Below are 18,991 nucleotides of genomic sequence, written 5' to 3' on the forward strand. Positions count from 1 at the left end.
CTTCAAACTCAAAAAGTTCTAGCTAACACCTCAACAAATGCAAGTCTTTAGCAGTGAAATTTGCACGATAAAACTTCTCTGCAAGCTTGCAAATATCATCAATCTTAAATGCTTTAAAATCATTGCTAGAGTCCAAAGCAAAACTAAGAATAAGAAGTTCCATTGTTCCTTCACTGAATCCACTCTTTCCCTCTTCCTTATGGGACTTTAATTCCTTCCTAATTGAAATTCCCACCATTTTTTTGTATTAAATACCTCATGTTGTAATTCCCACCATTTATTTTGTATTAAATATCTCATGTTGTGTTTTATTATTTTATTAGGTCAGAAATGTGGTAATATTAAAACAAGAAAAGACATGCACGTTTGGTGTAACATCCCACATCGACCAACGGAGATGGAATGATGTGCCTTATATGTACATACCCACCTCCATCTACGACGAAGCCTTTTGGGAGCTCACTGACTTTGGAGTCATAGAAACTCCGAAGTTAAGCGAGTTGGGGCTAAAACAATCCCAAGATGGGTGACCCACTGGGAATGAGCTCCTAGAAACAAAATTGTTAGGGTAGAGAGAGGGGCCCAAAGCGGACAATATTGTGCTACGGCTGAGCCGATCCCGGGATGTGACAATTTGGTATTAGAGCCACTCTGCAGTATGGTGCGAGTGTGCCGACGAGGATGTCGGGCCCCTAAAGAGGGTGGTTTGTTACATTCCACATCGACCAACGGAGAGGGGTTAATGTGCCTTATACGTATATGCCCACCTCCATCTAGCATGAGGCTTTTTAGGAGATCACTGGCTTCAGAGTCATGGGAACTCCGAAGTTAAGAGAGTTAGTGGGGATAAAGCAATCTCAGGATGGGTGACCCACTAGGAAGTTGCCCGTGAACTCCCAGAAAAAAAACTGGGATGGCAGAGAAAGGGGCCCAAAGTGGACAATATCGTGCTACGGCGGAGCCAATCCCGGAAACAAGGTACCCGCCTTGGAAACAATCCACTCCAACCTACACATAGGTTTGTCCTTGGAAACAAGGTACCCTTACACAAAATGCTCACATAAGTCTCTGAAATCTGTGTCTATATTATGTCACACATCTTAGTAGGGAGGCTAAGGTGTGATTAATGAGCCACATCTTATGTATTCTCAGGTGTGCCATCTTTTTGTATTTAATAGGCAAAGCTCAAAGCCGAACCAAAGAACTTCTAGATTCCGTTCCCAATTTTTTTTCTTAGAAGCTTAGAGCCCATTTGATAACCATTAAATTTTAGTTTTTAGTTTTCATTTTTTGTTATTGAGTATAGAGGAAAAAGAAAGAGAATGGAAGTGAGAATGAGAGTGGGGACATAATTGAGAGGGAAGATGAGAGGGAGGAGTAATAAAAGTGAAAACAAAAACTAAAAACTGAAATCTATTTGAAATTGTTTTCACTTTCAAATTTTTTTTTTCACTTTTGTTAATGTTCCCTTCCATCCTACCCTCTCTATCACAAAAAAGAAAACTAAAAACTAAAATTGAAATAGTTATCAAACATGCCCTTAATTAATTTCCTCACCAAGAATCACATTATATTAGAAGGGCCATGAGGATGGGAAGGGAGAGCGACGCAAACCTTCACCAAATCAATTATATCTTTCCTAATAAGAAATGAAATAGATATTCAACTTCAAATTTTTATTATAGGATACAAAACACAGACATAGCATGCACAATGCATACAAGATATTCCAAGAAGTGCCAACATTACGAAAGCTATACAATGTCATATACACGTACCATCAAGAATTTATGTCCATGGTTTCAGTTTCCTATCAAATATTCCTCTTACATAAGTAGAAATGAAAATCTCAACCAAATAAATAAGGAAATTGGGACACTAGCAAGAAAAATGATTGGCTTAACAACCCATGATTGTTCATTGATCATAAAGGCCAGAAGAGAGAAGGCAACCATCATAGCGGCAATAGAGATGAAAAGGGTGGAAAGCCCTATTATCATCTTTGTTGGCAAGAATTTAAGGAAATAAATTTCTGCATAACGTGATTTAAGGATTCCCAAAAACATTAACACTGAAGTTGTGGAAGAAAAGAGCGATATAGCATCTGAGATTATAAAAAACATAAATAACTTTTTATTATAGGAATATTGGAATGCCTGTTTCTCCATTGTTTCCACCGGGGACGGGAAATGCTGAAGCAAACCTGATGGTAATTATGAGAGCACCTACAACTGTACAAGAAGTTGCAGTTTCTTTCATCCATCTTTCTTCTTCTTGCACCAATTCCTTATGGTTCTTGGTAAACAGATCATGTGGTGTCATATTCTCGTCATTAAACGATTCTATAATCCAGGGTAATAAAATAGTTTCCACCTCCTACATTTTTGTTGAACAAAAGATTCATATAAGCTTATTATACTCTATTTATCCCACCAACGCTTGACTCTGAGAAATTTGAGAGACCATATAAATCCGAACCGTTAGAGAACAGAGGTAACAAGAACAGTAGAAAACTTTTATGCTGACCATAAAGTAACTAAATAAGACATCTTAATCCTACCTTTATCTCAATTTGTCTGTTTTTTTTCCCAAAGTTGGAAGATTCAAATTTCTTTTGATTCTGGTTTTGTAGTTTCTATTAAAGTAACTACATAAGAAACCAAAAACTATACTGTCAATACATGAAATGACTCATTTTAGCCCAAACAATTTATGTTCATTTATGTTACAATTTGTATAAGTTGAAAAAAGTGTAAATTGATATAGACTTTCTTTATATTTGTTTAATAAAAAAGTGTATCTGTCTATATGCGGATGCAATGGATTGTAACTACTACAATTATGTTAAATTACGACACCCAATAGACAACCGTTTATATAAAAACTGTCGTGATGTTTTAACAGACGACGAGTGTTATAATACCATCGTGGTAGGGTGCCTAATACACTGACGCGTTGGGTTAATTTTTAAAATTATGACAATAGCTTATTAGGACCGTCAGGAGGCGCTAAAAAACATTGAACTTTTAAGTTCGCGAGCGCAAAGCTTTTCAGAAAACCCACGCTCTCTCAAACATCGGACTATATCACGACCTTTCAGAAAACCCTTTCTCACATCTATGAAGCAAATCTCCCTCGCAGCCGTCCACCGAACTTGCCTTGATCGCCATCTCCGTCGCACCGTTTAGGTCACCGAGCTTGCCGCGTTCGCCATCGCCCTCGCGCTGCTCATGGAAGCTACCCTTCTTCATCGCGACCATTTTTAAGCCCCCATCTGGATTCCCATCTTCCATTTCATAAGCTTTAGATTAGATCTTCTTCCTCATGGGCGAGAAAGGTACGGAGCTACTTTTCTAGGAGTTAGCTTAGGCTTCTTCTGATTTGTTGTCTAAAAATTCGATGCAGATTTTCATGATTTTTTGTTTGCAGCGAGGATATTTTGAATCCTTTAGTTCCCATGGCTCTCAGACTCTCCGAGGTTCTCATGGGTAGCCAAACTCTCTCTCTCTCTCTCTCTCTCTCTCTCTCTCTCTATGTATTCTCTTCGTGTTGTATGTGCGGCTGCAGTCATTGGGTTGCTGGTGTTGGTCATTATCAAAAGGGCAGGGCAGGGCAGAGGAACAGAGAAGATAAATTTGACAGATCCATGGTTGAGAAAATTTCCGCTCAAAGCTCCCCAAAGCCGAACATCGATGCAAGTAAGGCCCTCCTTGTTTCCTTATTTCCTTTGAAAGTCTCTGATTTTAATGACAAAAAAAACACAGAAAACGAAGATGCCTGCTTTATGGTTTTTAGTTCGTGAAGCATTGAAGCTGATTATATTGATTTGGAATTTTCAGGGCGTGTGCCCCAGATGATGCAACAAACACTTTCGATGCCAAGAATTTGATGGGAGAAGAATCTCAGGGACTGGTATTAACATTGAATTTGTGCTGTTTGTTGGCTTTGACTGCATTACTTGATGGAGCCAACATTATTGTTCGTCAACTTGATAGCATTATTTATGTGCAATATTTACATTACAGTTCTACAAAGGCTGTCTCAGAGATGGTTTACCGGTACAAGTGAAATATATGAAATTAAAGTAGAAGCAGTTGCCCCAAAACTTGAACTAGAGCTTGGAAGCCTTGTCAAAGCTGAGGCATAGGCATTTGGTCAGCCTTCTTGGACACTGTACTGTCACTTATCAGGACCATCCAACTGCAGCTAGCACAGTATTTATTGTTCTTTAGAACATCTCAAATGGCTCTTTGGTGGACCATCTCATTAGTAAAGCTTAAACTAGAAGCAATTATCAGATCATCAAGAAAAAGGTTAATTAAAATACTCAAAGCAATTCTAATACACTGTAGTTTGGCAGATTGGAGAAAGGAGTGGCTGAAATAGCCACAGAGAATGGCTGTTACCATATATATATATATATATATATGTTTCTTTAGAAGAATTAAAGGAATCTTTGGTTTTTGAGTTCAGTATAGCTGCTCTTGGTATGGGTTATAGGTTTGGATTTAGTTATTGATTATAGATAATTGGAATAGTTCAGTTAAACCTCTTCTCTTTCTTTGGCTCTGCTTTTTATCCCTGTTGTTATTTTCAGAAATACTTTGTTTATGGTTATCTTTTCTCAAAGCTCACACAAGATGCACTGTGCATGGACAAAAACAAGAAGATTGCTGAAGTAAGATTTGCGTTTGTCGAGTTTGATGTTAATTTTGCAAGTCTTGTAGAAGGGCTTGCTGTTGCTGATATTGTTACTGGGGAGGGGAATACAACAACTTGGAAAATGTGCAAGAAGACAGAGCTATGTCAACCCAAGAACAAATTGATAAAGTTGAGAATTTGTGAGCTCCTTTATTTTTAATTATTGATAAGAAGTATATGTGTAATAGAATAAAGATTGATTGACTATGTATTAACTATTGAATCTTCAAGTTTTATGAAAGAAATAAATTTTGAGTGTATATATTTGTTAATAAAGCATTATAATTCGTTTTGTAGTTACAATCATTGTATAGAATCATAGGAAACAAAAAACTAAAACGTAATAGGTTGAGAACTTATTAGACAACATATTTAAAGATAATTAATGACCGTTTTGAAAAATTTCACCGGAGTCATTTTTGTTTATTGCTGCTGGTTTATATGAAGTTAAAGATTCCTGAAGGAACATGAAATGGGTTGTTAACAACCTGACATTGGTATTCGTAATTACAAACGATTATGAAATTTTTTTTTTAAAAATTTCTTTTTCAGAGTGCAATGATAGTTGTTTTTATCCAACATTATTCAGGTCCTTTTCTATTTAATGGCACCAATGCTAACCATTACAGCAGTAGGTTCCACCTGTAAACAATGTCAATTTGTTATGAATATGTGTTTCTCAGGTAATAATTTGCAGAGTTCTACAGATCTGTCGACATCTGGAGAGGCAAGTGAAACAACCCCGACAAAAACAAAGAAACTTTTTGTTACTGGTATGTTGCAACTTTTATTCTGATGTGAAACATTGATGTTCTTTTATTTACATATAATTGCTTGCTTGTTAATCTGATTCTTTGGAAGCCTAATATTTTCAAATAGACAATCAAAAATACCCCTGTAATGCTAACTATGTTTTAACTCTTTACTAGAGTTATCCGTTTTAATTTTTCAAAAGATCTCGATATTCTTCAATATGTGTAGCTTCTTTTTCCCTCTCATTGCATATTCACTTGAAATTGCTAAGAAGATTTTAGTTTCTGAACAGGCCTATCATTTTATACATCTGAGAAAACCCTCCGAGCAGCATTTGAAGGCTTTGGTGAGCTTGTTGAAAGTACTGCACTTTTTTTTTAAGCATAAAATGGGGTTTTCAATTTGATGGCAGTATATGCTCATTCTAATTAAATGTTTGCCTCAACAGTTAAAATAATAATGGACAAAATTTCTAAACGGTCCAAAGGTTATGCATTCATAGAATACACCACGGAGGAAGCTGCTAGTGCAGCACTCAGAGAGATGAATGGCAAGGCAAGTTTCAACATGCTTTTCATTTTTATAAACTGATTCAAATAAATCAAACACGTAGGCGTAGTCTTTCTTGTCTTTGGTTTACATGTTTTACATGTTTATAAAACAGATCCAACACTCTGAAGAGGAAAGCTTAGCCTATTTTTTGTTGATGATTCTTGCAGATCATTAATGGCTGGATGATAGTTGTTGATGTTGCTAAGACTAGCCCTCCAAGATACAGCAGGGGTCAGAGCAGATCAGCAACCAGATGAAGGAGAGACATTTGTCACTAAGAATTGAATTATTTTGTGCCCAGCATCCTAAATATTGACATTGAGTTCATATAAGGAACTTTGTCAGTACCACAATATTTTTGCATCTTCAAAGAACTGACCTACATATTTTCTGCTGCAATGTTAAGAGCCCATGGGTAGAACTTGCTCCTAAAAACAGATAGTAAGGAAGTGTGTGCTCTTAAACCATCCTAAAGATCCGCTATTTTTCGGTTATTTTTCCAAAGTGAGATCTCGAGTCCTAAAATGCAGCACAGTGGGGTTCAGCTGTTGGCTCCTTGTGCCCTTTCCCTTCTAAAATATGGCCCAAGAGGCCACCACAAGCTGCATAGTGATCTCATTTTTCCTCCCATTTGGGGCCTGGATAACGATGTAAGGCTCCAGGCAGGCCCTCACAGAATGCAGGCCAATACATCGAGAGTCAAACTTGGTAGTTGACTATTTAAGGACCACAGTCATTGGTTTAAAAGTTTAAGGACTCAAATGTAGACTTTTGAAAAATTCAGGGACCATTCATGATACAAACTCTAAATGTGGTGACTTCAACTGCTCAAGTTATGAAGACTTTTAAATCAAAATAATTTGTTTGGCCTTGAAGTAAGTTTATTTATGGATACTATAATTATTATTTTTTATTATAGAGAAATAGTCCCAATAAGGTCACCAAATTTAGAAAAGATACACAACTTTCCAAGCGTGGCAACAAAATTGTTGAATTTCAAAAAATCTATGTATTTTCTCGCATTTCACTTAATTTTAGTCATGGTAATAATCTACGCATTTTTGCGACCCCCTTTTCTAAGCTGTAAAACCTAACCTATTGCTTTGCATCGTGCTCATATATATATATATATATATATATATATATATATATATATATATATATATATACTAGGAAGCTATCTTTTGTAAGCATTCTCACTAAGCCTATATTTAATGTCAATAAAAGTTTTTTGAATATTTTCATATTACTTATTATGTTCATAAATTCATTACATTTAATACATACCATTATTTTTATACATTCAATATTTGTTTATTCTTTGATTAAATTTGTGCATAAACTGCGACTATTCTTATACGTTTGTTTCCTTACTGTCTATCTTAACCCTTCTTGGTTCTAGACCCCTTTTGGTATCAGAGCCGTAAGAGTTGTGAGAATTTTGTCTAAGTTGCAACTCATCCAACCCAAGTGGCTGGTTTAGGATTTCTGAGTTGAAGTTCTTGGTTTCTTCTTTTCTTTCTTTTGTTCTTTAAGTTACTTCTTGGTTTTCTTCCTTAAGGTCTGACCCGTGAGTCCTTTTTCCAGTCGGTAAGTCCCGTGGTAGGGCACGCATAGGTGGGCAGGAGACAGAAAATTAGGAAGATTACTGATAGGTTTCTTTTAGGATAAACAGTAAGTTTTAGGAGTCACTATTTATCTTCTTCTTCATTCTTCCTTCCCCACACACTTGAGTAAGATGAGTCGCCTCTTTAGAACAAATTCTTGTAGTTCGAGCAGCTCTAGAACCACTATAGGACGTCTACCCGAGATAGTAAATGAAGAACAATTTGAGTATAATTCTAATGATGATAATGAGCAATTAGACTTTCGTGATTGGAATATACCTAAAGTACCTGATAAAAATATATACAGGAAAAAATGGTCTTTGAATGCTTTTAATACAACTACACATGTTAAAACTGTAGAACAAGTGTATGCTTTAAGTAAAGAACATGAGTCTTGTCAATTACTGAATTTAGATGCCATTAAAAAACATAAGCATGATGGTAATAATTTTCTGCATATTGGTCTTGTCCAAGTTGCTGCTAAGCCCTTAACTAGATTAGGTTTACAAGCTTCTATTCTGCTATGCTTACGTGATGCTAGATTTACAGTATTTAATGATTCTGTGCTTGGTATGATTGAATCGAGTCTTTGCAATGGTCCTGTGCATTTTGATTGTTATCCTAATTTTACTATCAGTTTGAATGATCCACATATTCTTAAAACCTTAACTTTGAATATTAAAACTTCTGGTTATAATGTTTTGCCTGGTACCCAGCCTATAGCTTTGATTTACAGAATATATTATAAAGTTACAGGTACAAATATGAATTTTCAAGCGCTGAATAGGAGTCCTAGAGATCAGACATTATTAATACAAAGTCGTACACCTGATGCTAATATAAGTATTCCCCATACTATTAAATGGTCTGAAATAAATCTGCCTAGAGATTGGACTTTAGTTACTGAGTCTCAACCTGCACCGATACAACGTAGCTTAAATAATTTAGATTACATACAGCAATATTTAGATGGTACTGTTAAGATTAATTTTGGAAATCAACCTAAGTCTAATGTACAATTACAACAATTGCCTACACCAAGTCCTTCTAAGCGTCATGAGCCTGCTAGAAATTCATCTGCTTCGTCTTCCATTCAAGAAAGAGACTTAGAAATTGAACGAGCTCTTATAGATTTAAAGTTAGAATCTTTGAGAAAAAAGGCCCAAGTAAGTCATCCTTGTTATAATGCTCCGCCTATAAATGAACCTAAACCTGAGTCTCCCCCTACGTCCCCTACTCAATCTGATTTCTTAGCAAGTGAACTAGCTGCAGCCCAAGCGTATGGTTTAGATAATCAGTTAAAAGTCCTTAAAAAGATTGAGAAGTTTAAAATTGATTGGAAAGCCCTAGATAAACATCTGCATGATCCCGTTAACCAGCCCAGAAGAGATATATATCATCAACTAGTCCCTGATGCATGTAAAAGACAAGAAATATTTGCTGAATGGAAAAATTATATGAGATCTGAGAAAAAAGAAATGTTTTATCTTGATTTTATAGAAAGCCGTTATAGTCCCACTGAGTTAAAAACTATAACCAAAGAAAAATGGATAAAATTAGATCAATCTGAGGTAATATCTAGTCACCCCCCTGCAGAAACAATTAAAATTAAACATGGATCTAGGAACGTCATTGCAAGCCCATTTAAGTTAACAGATCCAAATGATGAGCCCAATAAACGCCTTATAGAACAGAGTAACTATACAAATCAGAGTCTTATTACTATAGGAAAACAGCTTGATAAAATTGAAACAAAAATTGATAAATCCTTGCCTGTTGAGCCTACAATTAAGTCTACAGAAAAGCCCCTAGTCCAATTCCAAGATTTACAGCCTAAGTTTGCTCTTAAGACATCCTCTACAGTTGACAAAATAGAAGAAATGCTTAAGCAGTTAAAAACTGAACAACCTGAAAAATCTGGAGTTAAAGTCATAGGGTCATCCGCCCTTTTAGAATCACAGTATGACACTGAGTCTGAATCAAATACAGAATCTGTTGAGTCTAGTAATATCTCTAAAATTGAGAATGCGTTTAAAAACCTAGAATTAGAAACTGAACTAAAGGTCAAGAAATTAACTAATCCTACTAGCCTAACCAGAAACTGGTATCCTAAGCCTACACCACCTGACATTCAATTTGAAGAACGAAATAATCTAAGTCAATTTTCTGTTTCTCCTGATAAATTATATGAATGGAATATAGATGGCTTGTCTGAACTTGAAATTATGAACAAATTAACCCACATGTCTATGGTTGCTAATAGTTATAGTACTAATCATAATTTAAGACAATCTGAGATAATTCCCCTGTTAGAAACTGGTTTTACAGGAACTCGAGATCTTGGTGGGATAAGCATTTAACTGATGAGTCCCGAAATAATATTGTACATGCAGTAAAATTAAACGCTGAAGGTCTGCCTTTGTTTGATGAAAATATAGGACAAGGTTTAGAAGACAGTGTTAATACTTTGCTTTATACGATAATTGAGCATTTTATAGGTACCCCGAGTCATACACAGTCTAGAATACATGATCAACTGAGTAATTTGAGATGTCCGCAATTAAGTGATTTTAGATGGTATAAAGATGTTTTTATCTCCCGGGTAATGCTGCGAGAAGACAGTAATCAAGCCTTTTGGAAAGAAAAGTTTATAAATGGATTGCCTAATTTGTTTGCTCATAAAATTAGAACTGTTTTAAGTAATGAATTAGGTCATATAGATTATGATAGTCTGACTTATGGTAATATAATTAGTATAATTAATCAAGAAGGTATGAAAATGTGCATTGACATGAAAATAAATAAACAAATACAGTCTGAAAGGAAATCTGCACGTTATGAGTTAGGAAGTTTTTGTGAACAATATGGTTTGTACACTCCTCCTTCTAGAAAACATAAGCTTAAGTCTCCTAGTCATTTGCGTAAAAAACGTCATTATAAGCGTAAAAGACATTTTACTGAATCTAATGATGAGTTTTATAAGAAAAAGTCCCGCTTTAAGAAAAGATGGTCGGATAAGCCTAAAAGAAAGAATAAGAGTAGAAACTTTAAGAAAAGAACAGACATGAGTAAAGTTAAATGTTTTAAATGTCAAAAGTTTGGTCATTATGCTAATAAGTGTAAAGTTAAAGATACTATTAAACAGTTACAGATCACGGATGCGGATAAAGAAAAATTAATTAAAGTCCTAGAATTGAGAGATTCTGAGCCTGAAGATGTAACTATAGTTAGTAATTCTGAGTCTGATTATGAGTCTTCTGAATCCTATATGAGTTCACCTAATATTCAATTAGGATGTAAAGATAAGTGTTGTAATACCCTTAAATCCATTTCTGTGTTAACCAAACAGGAAGAACAAGAAGAATTGTTACTTGATCTGATTAGTAAAATAGAACACCCTGAGTTGAAGTCTGATTATTTAAAGAAATTACGAAAAATTATAGGCCATATGCATACAGTCCAACCTTCTTCTGTTATAAGTTTAAATTCTACTTTAGAAAGGTTTAATAAGAAAAAAGATGTTACTTTGCATGATCTACACTCTGAGGTAAAAGCCGTAAAGAAGGAAATAATTGAATTACGACAATTAAGTCATAAATTACAAGCTGAGAATTATGATATCCGACAAGATTTGAATTCGTTATTAGAAAAAGATTTGGTTAAGTCTGATAGTCAGCCAGGAAGCCCTACCCATTTTGAAGAAAATGAGATAACTAATCACAATATTAGTTTAATTAATCATATTCCTTTTAGAAAATGGTACTCTAGAATTACTATAATTATTAAAGATTTTGAGCTTGATACTATTGCCTTATTTGATTCTGGTGCTGATTTGAACTGCATAAAAGAAGGATTTGTTCCTACTAAATATTATACAAAATCAACTGAATCTTTAAGTACTGCTTCTGGTAAAATGCTACACTTGAATTATGAGATTCCTAAAGCCCATATCTGTCAAAATAAAGTGTGTTTTAAAACTTCGTTTGTTTTGGTCAAAAATATAACTGATAAAGTAATCTTAGGTTTACCTTTTATAAGTCTTTTATATCCTTTACAAGTTGAATTTGATGGAGTTGTTGCCTGTCCTTTAGGTGAAAACGTTAAGTTTGAATTTCTTACTCGATCTGAATTACATGAGTTAAAGACTGCACAAAAAAGTATTACATCTATAACAACATCTATGATTCTTGACAAGACTAATCAGATTAAACACTTACAGGAAGAAGTTAAAAATAAGCGAATTGAGTCTCAGTTAAGTTCACCTGCAATGCAAAAACAGATTAAGGATTTTGAAACAAAGTTGATGGCTGATGTATGTTCTGATTTACCTACTGCTTTTTGGCATAGAAAGAATCATATTGTAAGTTTGCCTTATATACAGAATTTTTCTGAGAAAAATATACCTACTAAAGCACGTCCTATCCAAATGAGTCCTGAAATGTTAGAATTTTGTAAAAATGAAATAAATGATTTATTACAGAAAAACATAATTAGACGTAGTAAGTCTCCCTGGTCTTGTTCTCGCTTTTTATGTACAGAAGAATGCTGAGCTAGAACGAGGATCCCCTCGATTAGTTATTAATTATAAGCCTCTTAATACTGTTCTTGAATGGATTAGATACCCTATACCTAATAAAAGAGATCTAATTAATCGCTTGAGTAAAGCTATTATATTTTCTAAATTTGATTTGAAAAGTGGATTTTGGCAAATACAGATTACTGAGTCTGATCGTTATAAAACTGCTTTTGTCACTCCCTTTGGTCATTATGAGTGGAATGTTATGCCTTTTGGTTTAAAAAATGCTCCTAGTGAATTTCAGAATATAATGAATGAAATTTTTAACTCTTACAGCCAATTTGCTATTGTTTATATTGATGATGTTCTTATATTCTCTGAGTCTATTGAGCAGCATTGGAAACATTTATATAAATTCTTGCATGTCATAAAAGCCAATGGATTAGTTGTTTCTGCTAAGAAGATTAAGTTGTTCCAAATGCATATTAGATTTCTTGGTTTTAACATAAGTCAATCACAAATACAGCCTATAGATAGATCCATACAATTTGCTGATAAATTTCCTGATCAAATATTAGATAAGAATCAATTACAGAGATTTTTAGGATCGCTTAATTACATTTCTGATTTTTATAAGAATCTGAGAAAACAGTGTAAGCCCCTGTTTGATAGATTACAAACTAATCCTCCTCCTTGGTCTTCTATTCATACTGAGCTTGTTAAACAGATTAAAAGTCATGTTAAGACACTCCCCTGTCTTGGCATTCCTACTACAAGTTCTTTTAAAATTGTTGAGACTGATGCTTCTGATATAGGATATGGTGGTATTCTTAAACAAAAAATTACTCCCACTTCTTCTGAGCAAATTGTCCGATTCTATTCTGGTACTTGGTCTAAATCACAGTATAATTACAGTACTATTAAAAAAGAAATACTAGCTATTGTATTATGCATTACTAAATTTCAAGATGATTTATTAAATCAAAAATTTCTTGTCCGTGTTGATTGCAAATCTGCTAAACATGTTCTTGAAAAGGATGTTCAAAACATTGCATCAAAACAGATTTTTGCACGATGGCAAGCACTTTTAAGCATATTTGATTTTACTATTGAATTTATTAAAGGCAGTGAGAATTCTATTCCTGATTTTCTTACCAGAGAGTTTTTACAGGAAAATTATGGCAGGCAGAAAAATGAAAGAAAAAGATAGCTTCCTAGTTATGCATACACTCAGCTGTTCTTCAGAGCAATGTTTCTGAAAGAACAATTTGAAACTAAGAAAACTAAATTTTACATTCTGCTTTCAAATGAGGCCGTAGCCTCCTTATAAAGAAAGACATAACTCTAGAAAATTAAAGTAACTCAAGTAAACTAACTCTAGTACAATAAATACAAGTGACTTTAACTCAGATGCTTTTGCTTTCACTCTGATGCTTTCACTTTCACTCAGGTGCTTTCGCTTTAACTCAGATGCTTTTACTTTCACTCAGATGCTTTCACTTTTACTCAGATGCTCTCAATGATTCAACTTTCGGTCTTGTCCGCATGGTGATTAAACCAAGAAGGGTTAAGATAGACAGTAAGGAAACAAACGTATAAGAATAGTCGCAGTTTATGCACAAATTTAATCAAAGAATAAACAAATATTGAATGTATAAAAATAATGGTATGTATTAAATGTAATGAATTTATGAACATAATAAGTAATATGAAAAATATTCAAAAAACTTTTATTGACATTAAATATAGGCTTAGTGAGAATGCTTACAAAAGATAGCTTCCTAGTTATGCATACACTCAGCTGTTCTTCAGAGCAATGTTTCTGAAAGAACAATTTGAAACTAAGAAAACTAAATTTTACATTCTGCTTTCAAATGAGGCCGTAACCTCCTTATAAAGAAAGACATAACTCTAGAAAATTAAAGTAACTCAAGTAAACTAACTCTAGTACAATAAATACAAGTGACTTTAACTCAGATGCTTTTGCTTTCACTCTGATGCTTTCACTTTCACTCAGGTGCTTTCGCTTTAACTCAGATGCTTTTACTTTCACTCAGATGCTTTCACTTTTACTCAGATGCTCTCAATGATTCAACTTTCGGTCTTGTCCGCATGGTGATTATTCACCAATTCAGATCATAGGCGAATAGGCTTCAGTAGGGTCTTGACCATGGGGATAGTCAGACCATCTCATCGGGCGCTCAGGACTAGGGCTCAAAGGTCGAGGCTGACAGCTGGAGGAGGACTCAGATTCATTGTCTTCATCATCATCTTGCATTTCTTCAGCTTGCAAAAGTAACTGTTTAGCTAGATCTCGCAGCTCAACTTTAGATTTTCCTTCAGTAGAAATTTGGGAAGACTGAGAAGAAGAAGGCTTAGGCTTAGGCTCAGGCTGAGGAGGTAGTGCCGGGAAGTCTCTGTAGAAATATTCAGATACACGGTGGACTTCAAAACGATCCCACCATTTAACAGAAAAATGTCGGGAAAAGAATCTCTTCTCCCAATCTGCATGATAATTCCATTTCATAATCCAGGGGATCTTGTAACGGGTAAAGAATAACAAGGGTGTAGGGAAAAATAGATCACGCTCAGGAAGCTTAATTCGAGCAGAGAATGTAGTAATAAGCTCAGTGATTGCAGAGGGGATGATTTGAGAGACAGGACCATGAGTATCCCACCAGTGAAGAAACCAGTAGGGAAGCTGATCATTTTTAAATTTATTATCAAAATTTATAAACCAAGAATGCGAAAACTCAGGAGTTTGGTGTAGAAAAATATAATAGAAGGACTCAACATAATCTGCATAATTGTATTGAAGCTTGGAAGGAAGGGTTCTTAACTCATAGGGGTGAGGACCCTAACTCTTTTGACTCAGGACTTGATAAATGTACAAGGAGTGGTAAATTATTTTTTGGGGATCAACTTTATCTCGTATAGGCTTAATATCTACGGATTTTGTTTCATGAAGAATTTCTCTGTAAAATTTTAAGGACTTATAAGGACTATGGGGAAGAAAATGGAAACCAGGAGGAAAATGATTAAAAGCTATTGCAGCAGGACTCAAGGATGCAGTGATATGGGGCTCAAGAACAAATAAATTAGTAGTACATTTAGATACATAAGGAGAAGACTTAGGTCTAAATGTAGAAGAAGATAGAGGGCTTGCATGTGGGGGCAAAAGATAAGGATCAAAGCTGGATGTAAGTGCAGACTGGTAGTTGGGTCTTACCTGGCTCAAGGTAGATCCTAAAGGGTTAAATTTATTAGCTAGAGGAATAGGGGACATACCAGGATAGGGTGTAATAGATGCAGGCTCAAGTTTAGGAGAAGAAGAAGATGCAGACTCATGTTTAACAGGATATTGGCTCAAGGTTGCAGGGAGGATTCTGGGTATTTGGGGGCTCAGATTGTGCTGTTCTTTATTCTTATCTTTTTCTTTCATTTTTCTGCCTGCCATAATTTTCCTGTAAAAACTCTCTGGTAAGAAAATCAGGAATAGAATTCTCACTGCCTTTAATAAATTCAATAGTAAAATCAAATATGCTTAAAAGTGCTTGCCATCGTGCAAAAATCTGTTTTGATGCAATGTTTTGAACATCCTTTTCAAGAACATGTTTAGCAGATTTGCAATCAACACGGACAAGAAATTTTTGATTTAATAAATCATCTTGAAATTTAGTAATGCATAATACAATAGCTAGTATTTCTTTTTTAATAGTACTGTAATTATACTGTGATTTAGACCAAGTACCAGAATAGAATCGGACAATTTGCTCAGAAGAAGTGGGAGTAATTTTTTGTTTAAGAATACCACCATATCCTATATCAGAAGCATCAGTCTCAACAATTTTAAAAGAACTTGTAGTAGGAATGCCAAGACAGGGGAGTGTCTTAACATGACTTTTAATCTGTTTAACAAGCTCAGTATGAATAGAAGACCAAGGAGGAGGATTAGTTTGTAATCTATCAAACAGGGGCTTACACTGTTTTCTCAGATTCTTATAAAAATCAGAAATGTAATTAAGCGATCCTAAAAATCTCTGTAATTGATTCTTATCTAATATTTGATCAGGAAATTTATCAGCAAATTGTATGGATCTATCTATAGGCTGTATTTGTGATTGACTTATGTTAAAACCAAGAAATCTAATATGCATTTGGAACAACTTAATCTTCTTAGCAGAAACAACTAATCCATTGGCTTTTATGACATGCAAGAATTTATATAAATGTTTCCAATGCTGCTCAATAGACTCAGAGAATATAAGAACATCATCAATATAAACAATAGCAAATTGGCTGTAAGAGTTAAAAATTTCATTCATTATATTCTGAAATTCACTAGGAGCATTTTTAAACCAAAAGGCATAACATTCCACTCATAATGACCAAAGGGAGTGACAAAAGCAGTTTTATAACGATCAGACTCAGTAATCTGTATTTGCCAAAATCCACTTTTCAAATCAAATTTAGAAAATATAATAGCTTTACTCAGCGATTAATTAGATCTCTTTTATTAGGTATAGGGTATCTAATCCATTCAAGAACAGTATTAAGAGGCTTATAATTAATAACTAATCGAGGGGATCCTCGTTCTAGCTCAGCATTCTTCTGTACATAAAAAGCAGAACAAGACCAGGGAGACTTACTACGTCTAATTATGTTTTTCTGTAATAAATCATTTATTTCATTTTTACAAAATTCTAACATTTCAGGACTCATTTGGATAGGACGTGCTTTAGTAGGTATATTTTTCTCAGAAAAATTCTGTATATAAGGCAAACTTACAATATGATTCTTTCTATGCCAAAAAGCAGTAGGTAAATCAGAACATACATCAGCCATCAACTTTGTTTCAAAATCCTTAATCTGTTTTTGCATTGCAGGTGAACTTAACTGAGACTCAATTCGCTTATTTTTAACTTCTTCCTGTAAGTGTTTAATCTGATTAGTCTTGTCAAGAATCATAGATGTTGTTATAGATGTAATACTTTTTTGTGCAGTCTTTAACTCATGTAATTCAGATCGAGTAAGAAATTCAAACTTAACGTTTTCACCTAAAGGACAGGCAACAACTCCATCAAATTCAACTTGTAAAGGATATAAAAGACTTATAAAAGGTAAACCTAAGATTACTTTATCAGTTATATTTTTGACCAAAACAAACGAAGTTTTAAAACACACTTTATTTTGACAGATATGGGCTTTAGGAATCTCATAATTCAAGTGTAGCATTTTACCAGAAGCAGTACTTAAAGATTCAGTTGATTTTGTATAATATTTAGTAGGAACAAATCCTTCTTTTATGCAGTTCAAATCAGCACCAGAATCAAATAAGGCAATAGTATCAAGCTCAAAATCTTTAATAATTATAGTAATTCTAGAGTACCATTTTCTAAAAGGAATATGATTAATTAAACTAATATTGTGATTAGTTATCTCATTTTCTTCAGAATGGGTAGGGCTTCCTGGCTGACTATCAGACTTAACCAAATCTTTTTCTAATAACGAATTCAAATCTTGTCGGATATCATAATTCTCAGCTTGTAATTTATGACTTAATTGTCGTAATTCAATTATTTCCTTCTTTACGGCTTTTACCTCAGAGTGTAGATCATGCAAAGTAACATCTTTTTTCTTATTAAACCTTTCTAAAGTAGAATTTAAACTTATAACAGAAGAAGGTTGGACTGTATGCATATGGCCTATAATTTTTCGTAATTTCTTTAAATAATCAGACTTCAACTCAGGGTGTTCTATTTTACTAATCAGATCAAGTAACAATTCTTCTTGTTCTTCCTGTTTGGTTAACACAGAAATGGATTTAAGGGTATTACAACACTTATCTTTACATCCTAATTGAATATTAGGTGAACTCATATAGGATTCAGAAGACTCATAATCAGACTCAGAATTACTAACTATAGTTACATCTTCAGGCTCAGAATCTCTCAATTCTAGGACTTTAATTAATTTTTCTTTATCCGCATCCGTGATCTGTAACTGTTTAATAGTATCTTTAACTTTACACTTATTAGCATAATGACCAAACTTTTGACATTTAAAACATTTAACTTTACTCATGTCTGTTCTTTTCTTAAAGTTTCTACTCTTATTCTTTCTTTTAGGCTTATCCGACCATCTTTTCTTAAAGCGGGACTTTTTCTTATAAAACTCATCATTAGATTCAGTAAAATGTCTTTTACGCTTATAATGACGTTTTTTACGCAAATGACTAGGAGACTTAAGCTTATGTTTTCTAGAAGGAGGAGTGTACAAACCATATTGTTCACAAAAACTTCCTAACTCATAACGTGCAGATTTCCTTTCAGACTGTATTTGTTTATTTATTTTCATGTCAATGCACATTTTCATACCTTCTTGATTAATTATACTAATTATATTACCATAAGTCAGACTATCATAATCTATATGACCTAATTCATTACTTAAAACAGTTCTAATTTTATGAGCAAACAAATTAGGCAATCCATTTATAAACTTTTCTTTCCAAAAGGCTTGATTACTGTCTTCTCGCAGCATTACCCGGGAGATAAAAACATCTTTATACCATCTAAAATCACTTAATTGCGGACATCTCAAATTACTCAGTTGATCATGTATTCTAGACTGTGTATGACTCGGGGTACCTATAAAATGCTCAATTATCGTATAAAGCAAAGTATTAACACTGTCTTCTAAACCTTGTCCTATATTTTCATCAAACAAAGGCAGACCTTCAGCGTTTAATTTTACTGCATGTACAATATTATTTCGGGACTCATCAGTTAAATGCTTATCCCACCAAGATCTCAGAGTTCCTGTAAAACCAGTTTCTAACAGGGGAATTATCTCAGATTGT

At 34.1% G+C, this 18,991-nt stretch overlaps 1 protein-coding gene and 1 pseudogene across 4 annotated transcripts; one reads left to right on the forward strand and one right to left on the reverse strand.

The window, feature by feature from the left end:
- Nucleotides 1-1,788: 1,788 nt before the first annotated feature.
- LOC148916932 (uncharacterized) lies at nucleotides 1,789-3,293 on the reverse strand (annotated as a pseudogene).
- Nucleotides 3,019-6,441, forward strand: LOC103331187 (organelle RRM domain-containing protein 1, chloroplastic-like). 4 transcript variants are annotated; one of them, XM_089052096.1, is made up of 9 exons: nucleotides 3,020-3,337; nucleotides 3,430-3,488; nucleotides 3,568-3,698; nucleotides 3,840-3,912; nucleotides 4,631-4,841; nucleotides 5,385-5,474; nucleotides 5,747-5,815; nucleotides 5,903-6,009; nucleotides 6,174-6,441. In XM_089052096.1, the coding sequence occupies exons 4-9, from the start codon at nucleotides 3,889-3,891 to the stop codon at nucleotides 6,261-6,263; spliced, it is 591 nt and encodes a 196-aa protein (XP_088908222.1). In that variant the 5' UTR covers nucleotides 3,020-3,337; nucleotides 3,430-3,488; nucleotides 3,568-3,698; nucleotides 3,840-3,888; the 3' UTR covers nucleotides 6,264-6,441. The 4 variants fall into 4 exon arrangements, with proteins under 4 accessions (XP_088908224.1, XP_088908222.1, XP_088908225.1 ...); XM_089052098.1 differs by having other exon boundaries at nucleotides 3,019-3,337; nucleotides 3,430-3,698; nucleotides 5,409-5,474; XM_089052099.1 differs by having other exon boundaries at nucleotides 3,430-3,698; nucleotides 4,026-4,841.
- The last annotated feature ends 12,550 nt before the right edge of the window (nucleotides 6,442-18,991 follow it).

This window comes from Prunus mume, linkage group LG5, assembly GCF_029339155.1.
Source record: "Prunus mume cultivar Tortuosa linkage group LG5, ASM2933915v1, whole genome shotgun sequence".
Lineage (NCBI taxonomy): Eukaryota > Viridiplantae > Streptophyta > Magnoliopsida > Rosales > Rosaceae > Prunus > Prunus mume.